General features: G+C 44.0%; 1 protein-coding gene across 5 annotated transcripts in view; it reads left to right on the top strand.

The window, feature by feature from the left end:
• Positions 1-6,125, top strand: part of LOC122539820 (gap junction delta-3 protein-like) — a 51,277-nt gene extending 45,152 nt beyond the window's left edge. For 4 of the 5 annotated variants that reach the window (XM_043674891.2, XM_043674895.2, XM_043674890.2 and 1 more), the window contains exon 2: positions 3,639-6,125. In XM_043674891.2, the coding sequence (XP_043530826.1) occupies positions 3,681-4,532 (852 nt within the window). In that variant the 5' untranslated portion in view covers positions 3,639-3,680 and the 3' untranslated portion in view covers positions 4,533-6,125. Of the gene's footprint in view, positions 1-2,786; positions 3,102-3,638 lie in introns of those variants that run through there. The other variant, XM_087977621.1, reaches the window with a different exon arrangement.
• Positions 6,126-6,994: the final 869 nt, after the last annotated feature.

Here is a 6,994-nt window from a genome sequence, read left to right on the forward strand (position 1 = left end):
CAGTGCCAGAGACCAGGGTTCAATTCCGGTGTTTTTGTGAAGTTTGTACAATCTCCCTGTATCTGCATGGGTTTCCTCTCCATGCTCTAATTTCCTCCCACATTCCAAAGATGTGTAGGTTAGGTGGATTAGCCACAGGAAATGCAAAGCTATGGGATAGGGTTTGGGGGGGAGCTGGGTCTGGGTGGGATGCTCTTCAGAGAGTCGATGTGGACTCAATGGGCCGAATAGCCTGATTCCACACTGTTGGAGCTGTGTGATACTCTGTGGATTGTTTTGCTTCTCCTCTACGACTGGCAAAGGGCAGCTTAACGTTCAGAAAAGACAAATAGCCTTCTGAAACTCCTTTTTCTCTTCTGTTCTTTTGTTGAATCCCTCATTCTCGCCTCTAGATTTCATTATTGCCACACAGCCCTGGTTAATTTCCTACAATCCATAAACTTGTGCGTGTCCAAACTCTGTAGCCTATGTCTTAACTTGCTCCAGACCCTGTTTACCCATCGCCTGGTGCTCTCTGATCTATACTGGCTCCCATGTGAGCAATGCCTCAGTTTTACAGTTCTTAACCTGGTTTTCAAATCCCTGCATCACCTCACTCCTGTTTGTTTGCTGATGTCAGTTCCTGCAGCCCAACAATGCTGTCAGATATATATGCTCTTCTAAACCCTGACTTCTTGAGTACTTATCATTTACACAAAATCATTTGGATGTGAATGTAGGTGATATGGTTAATAAGTTTGCAGATGGCACCAAAATTGGTAGTGTAGTGGACAGCGAAGAAAGTTACCTCAGAGTACAACAGAACCTTGATCAGATGGCCGATGGGCTGAGGAGTGGCAGATGGAATTTAATTTAGATAAATGTGAAGTGTTGCATTTTGGAAAGGCAAATCAGGGCAGGGCTTAGACAGTAAATGGTCTATGTCAAGATTAGAGTGGTGCTCGAAAAGCACAGCAGGTCAGGCAGCATCCAAGGAGCAGGAAAATCGACGTTTCAAGCAGAAGCCCTTCATCAGGAATGTAAATGGTAGGACCCTGTGGAGAGTTGCTGACCAGAGACCTAGTGGTGCAGATGCATAGTTCCTTGAAAGTGGGGTCACCGGTAAATGGTGAGGTGAAGAAGGCATTTGGCACACTTACCTTCATTGGTCACTGCATTGTGTATAGCAGTTGGGATGCCATGTTCTGGCAGTACAGGACACTGGTGAGGTCACTTTTAGAATACTATGTTCAATTCTGGTGTCTTTGCGATAGGAAAGATGTTGTTAAACTTGAAAGGGTACAGAAAAGATTTACAAGGATGTTGCCGAGATTGTAGAGGTTGAGCTACCAGGAGAAGCTGAATAGTATGGGGCATTTTTTCCCTGGAGCATCAGAGGCCGAGAGGTGGCCTTACAGAGGTTTATAAAATCATGAGGATCATGGTGAATAGTCACAGTCTTTTACTCAGAGTAGGGGAGTCCAAGACTAGGTTTAAGAGGAGAGGGCAAAGATTCTAAAGGGAACTAGGGGGCAACTTTTCAGTCTGTAGTGGAGATGAGCAGGGGAACTCAAGCTGCCACAGAAAATGATGGAAACTTATACAACTATGACATTTAAAAAGCATCTAGATGGGTATATGAATAGGAAGGGTTTAGTGGGATATGGGCCAAATGCTGGCAAATAGGACTAGATCAGTTTAGGATATCTGGTCGAAATGGACCAATTGGACCAAAGGATCTGTTTCCTTCCTTTATAACTTTATCCTGATTTCAGTCACTCTGTCATTGAGGGTTGTGTCTTTTGGCTGCTGAAGGTGAGGTTCATGAAGTTGCTCCCTAACCCCTGTCCTGTCTCTCTACCTCACTTGTCTCTTGTTAAAGGCTGCTTAAAATCTGCCTCTTTGACCAAGTTTTTGCCCATGTGCCAAATCTAACCGTACGTAGGTAGGTGCCATCACTTATTTTATCATGCCTCTGTGAAGCAGTAGAACATGCGGTCGTATTGAAGGTGCTATATACATACCAATCATAGTTGTTGCTAAATTGAATGGACAAAAAACTTGACTTAAGAGGGTAGCATTCTTTAGGGAACCCTCCTGAATTTTCTGGAGTAGCTTGGACACTGGGAAAAGCCACATGGATATCTGCGTTCAGTTTACCAGCTGTTAGTGAGACACTGTCCCAAGGATGGAATCTTCAAAGATTTGCCCTATTTACTGGGTTTGAGACTGAACAGTGAGCCGCTGCAGGATTGCTGGGGTTGCTGGAATCACTTGTGTTAACACACCAAGGGGGAGCAGGAAATGGTTACACAAAGCAATCAAATTCTCAATAGTGAATGGCACAATACCAATGAGGGCTCAATTGTTGGAATACCTTGCAACTAGACAGTTCCATTCATGACTTTCTGACAGAGATTAGAGGTTTCAGTGCATTCTTGCATGATGCTGTTGCATAGGTATTTGCACCAACCCCATAATCATGTTTTCTTCAAATGATGGGGTTTAAGTTATTGAAAAACTTCCTTCAGACCTCCACTGTTATATTTGTTTGATGGAATTAATACGGATGTTCCTTAGCAACACTTCACAATCATGATGAGAATTTTATGAAACAGGACACCGCCGGTATTTCAGTTCCAACTTTGGTTCTGGTAAAGAGTCAACAGCAGTATCCTGGCAACTTTTATATGCTCCTCCCCATCCCCTACTTTCCTGGTAGAAACTCTTTATGGTCATGATGCCAGATTCAGCTCTGGGATCAGATGGTCTTGTTTTCATCACAGGTACCTGGAGTTGTGGGCCGTTTAGGACTGAGATGAGCAGAAATGTCTTCACCCGGAGGATGGTGAACCTATGGAATTCTCTGCCACAGAAAACAGTTGAAGTCAAAACATTGAACATTTCCAAAAAGCAGTTAGATATAGTTCTTAGAGCTAAAGCAAACAAAAGGTATGGGGAGAAAGTGGAAACAGGGTATTGAGTTGGATGATCAGCTATGATCGTATTAAATGGGGCAGCAGACACGAAGGGCTGAATGGTCTCCTCTGCTCCTGTTTTCGATATCTCCAGTTGAAATAACCTCAATGGCAATCTTCTACTGACTGAAAAACTTGGAGGAGGTTTGTGACTTTGTTCTCTCACATATATCAGTGATCTATTTATCCGGTATAGTCAGGGCTGCTATAGAAGTCTTCTGTAACTCGGGAGTTATGTGATACAGTGTTCCAAACTGCTTTTCTTCAAGACTCTGGGTTCAATTCCATCAACCATCATAGTGCTGCTCTGTTTTTCAGGTTTTAGTTGGCGGGACATTATATTACAGGACTGTTGCTTAGTGCTGCCATTTGAATTGATATCGGAGTCAACCGCAGGGATCAGGCTTAATCTAACTTGCAGTGGTTAGGAGGGTGTAATGCTAAACAAGCAATAACGAATGCAGCATTTAAGGCAAGGGAGTGGATGGTGTTAATTGGTAGGGCGCTTGTGTACACTGGTAGTGTCCCTACCTTTGAGTCAGGAGGCCCAAGTTCAAGTCCCAGTCCCACCAGCTCCGGATGTGTGTAATACCATCTCTGAGAAGCTGGAGTGAGAATATTAACAGTATTAACTGAGTCACTTCATGCATCTCTGATAAATGTTTTGCTTCCTTGCTGCAGGTATTGAGAGAGCAGCAATAGAGAAAGTTGGACTGAGTTACAATGGGAGAATGGAACTTCCTCAGCGATCTACTCGATTCCATCAAAAGCCACTCACCTTTGCTGGGTCGCATTTGGCTCCTGCTGATGGTGATTTTCCGAATTCTCGTCCTGGCCACGGTGGGCAGTGACATTTTTGAGGACGAGCAGGAGGAGTTTGCCTGCAACACACTGCAGCCAGGCTGCAAACAGGTCTGTTACAACAAGGCCTTTCCTATTTCACCATTCCGGCTCTGGGTGTTCCACATTGTGATTCTGTCTATCCCGACTCTGATATTTGTGGCCTACGCTATGCACCTGTCCTCGAAAGGTGAGAAGGAAGAGCGCGTCCGCATCGTCCAGAAGGAAGGGCTGGCTTTTGATCAGCCAAGGATACAGAAATTATACATGATTCAAGTGATTCTCCGTCTGATCATTGAGATTGGCCTCATCATTTCTCAGTTTTTAATATTCGGCTTTACAATCGAACCCCAGTTTCTCTGCATCGGTTTCCCATGTCCTCACACTGTAGACTGTTTTGTTTCCCGTCCTATGGAGAAGACCGTGTTTTTGATGTTCTATTTTGTAGTTGGTGTTCTTTCTGCAGTTGTTAGCTTTGTAGAATTGGTTCACGTTTTTCGCAAATTGTTTTACAGGAGGCCACTGAAAGCCTGCGAGCAACAGAATCGGTCAAACAGTGACTATGAGAAAGGTAGGGACTCCCACTCAGTGCAGTTAATAGACAAGAGAGGTGCAATCAGCCACAAAACCAGCCATTCTGATATGGAGTCCACTCATAAGAGCAAATCATTAGACAGCAGTAACAGTGCAAGATCCTCACGGTCAAGTACAAAGAAACCCCCTCTTCATATCTAAGAGGAACAGGCGTAGGATCTGATTGGTCATGGACTGGTATATCAAACAACTTGCAAGCAAAACATAAATGCCAGACACTGAAATCTTCAAAAGTTCAAAATCAGGTCTGATCAGAACCTTCTGTGGGTTAACAGAGGCAGAACAAAATTGACTGTTCATTCAATCCCAGTTTCACTCTGTCCCAATGCTTGTGTTTTTTTGGTTTGCCTAATCGTTGCTATGGTTATTTAAAGGATTGCTGTCAAAACAGTGAAAGTTGTTAAAGTATTCTGGAAATTGACGATCTTTTTTTTTAAAAAGGGCACAGAGAATATTTCCTCAGGGAGTGTGTGTTTAAGTGGGATGTGGGGGTCAGGTTGCGGAAGGGCGGGCGGGTGGTTGGTCGAATCCATAATTCAACAGATTGCAGCAGAATAGATTGGATCTGTGAAGTCACTGACAATGGGGAAGACAGAAATATGGCTTGTCCCTGTTGGAAAGCAAAGTGACTATTCAATAGGTTGGCGATTTCTTAAATTTGGACAGAAAACACCTTTCCTCTCCTTTTACCAACTATGCAGCCTGATTAAATCTACAAGGTCCTTACTGAAACAGATTGGGGATTAGGTGTAGCCTATTGTGGCAAAAGCCTATAAACAACACAATATTATCAGTAGCCACTTCATTGACCCAGTAACTAGCATGAATGTGTGAGGGTGCAAATGTCTCACGAGTGAAGTTGGGTCTGGTTAGTTTTAGCTGGGGATTTGCAGGAAGGCATTCAGGGGCCTAAAGCACTCAGTGTGGTACAGTGGCTCAGTGGTTAGCACTGCTGCCTCACAGCACGAGGGACCCGGGTTTGATTACAGCCTCGGGCGAGTGTGTGGAGTTTGCACATTCTCCCTGTGTCTGCGTGGGTTTCCCCTGTGAGCTCCGGTTTCCTCCCACAGTCCAAAGATGTGCAGGCTGGGTGGATTGACCATGGGAAATGCAGGATTACAGGGATAGAGTCTGGGTGGGTTGCTCTTCAGAGGGTTTGTGTGGACAGGTGGGTAGATTCTATGGCTGGCTGTTGAGTCAAGGATCTGGCTCAGAACAGAATTCCCACAGTTGTTGTCCAGGGTTCACACTTGCCTAAGGTTATCACCTTGCTGCGGAGATTCCCTGTCATCTCATGGAATTGACAGTTGATGCCGCTTCCTGTGGCAAAACCACTGAGGGCATTGAGAACAATTTGCATGTTTTAAAAAATTTTTGTAGAATACTTTCTGGTGTTGAGGTAACACAGAGGAGTTGGACGATCATATGAACAAACCTTTTGGAATTGACTGAGATACCAAAGAGTGACTAAGGGTCGTGTGCCATGAAACCGAGTAAGCATCATGAGGTGACAATGAAAGCTGAGGGGGACGGAAATCACGGCGTTGTCAGAGGAAAAATATAATGCAGTATTCCACAACACTTTTGTAATTAGAGTTGGCTGGTACCAACTTTGTACTGAAATACAACTGTGCTCAAATGTGAAATGATTCCTGGCAGTATTCATTGTCCACTCACTGTAGGAAATGCTTTTGATTGTACATTCTTTTTATGTGATTAAAATAATATTTTTAAACAAAAAGTGAAATTTTATGTTGAGCTATCAAGACACATTACCAGAGACTGGGACAAAGCTCACGGTAAACCTTTCCTTCCCAGAAGATAAAAACCAGCAATACCTGTGAAAGAGTATAACTCACCCTCTGTTTACGAGTCATCTTCAGAAATTAAATAATAGTCACCTTAGAGAGAGAGACAGAGACAGAGATAGTGCATTGATTTTCAGTTCTAATTATAACCTGTCTGTTCTCAGTGAGGATGTAACAGCTATGGGTTTGCCGCATGTTCCAGTCAAAAATGTTATTGCAAACAAACAAATTCATGAAACTAAGGAATCCCCATGGAAGGTAAAAGAGTCAAATCTGAAAAGTGAAAACAGGACTTCTTCCTTTCGCTCCCCATTGTAATGCAGCGCATGTTCCTGCTTGTAAACTTTTTAAACATTGCTGTAAGTTACAGGTTCAGCAGCAGTGCATGTGGGATGTGTTCACACTGCAAGCCAATGTCAACAGAATGACGCAGTTCTCCCCCGGAAACGACCCATTTGCCTGTGAAATTCAGCTGCCCTTCACACATCCCACTCCTTGGGAGCAGACCATTTGAATGAGGGACTTGATCCTGTGGATCGGGTTTCTAGCACATCTTGCGTCAGAGCTGGACAGGTAATGGAGCACAAATTCATCTCTCTCCTCTCCCCTGCTTCTGGGCTCTCAGAGGTACGGGGGAGCACTGGCAAACTGCTCGCTCAGATTCCCATATCTTTGCACTGTTGTGTTTAATGCAGGAGAGGAGGTGAGTTACTCATTCCTCTCCTCCAACATGTTCCTTCATTCACACGGATGTGTACTGAGACTCCTTGAGACCAGCAACTCAGTTGACGTGTA

The sequence above is a fragment of the Chiloscyllium plagiosum genome, unplaced genomic scaffold, assembly GCF_037043375.1.
Source record: "Chiloscyllium plagiosum isolate Xiang-an unplaced genomic scaffold, Cpla_swu_hap1 HiC_scaffold_32, whole genome shotgun sequence".
In the NCBI taxonomy this organism is placed as follows: domain Eukaryota; kingdom Metazoa; phylum Chordata; class Chondrichthyes; order Orectolobiformes; family Hemiscylliidae; genus Chiloscyllium; species Chiloscyllium plagiosum.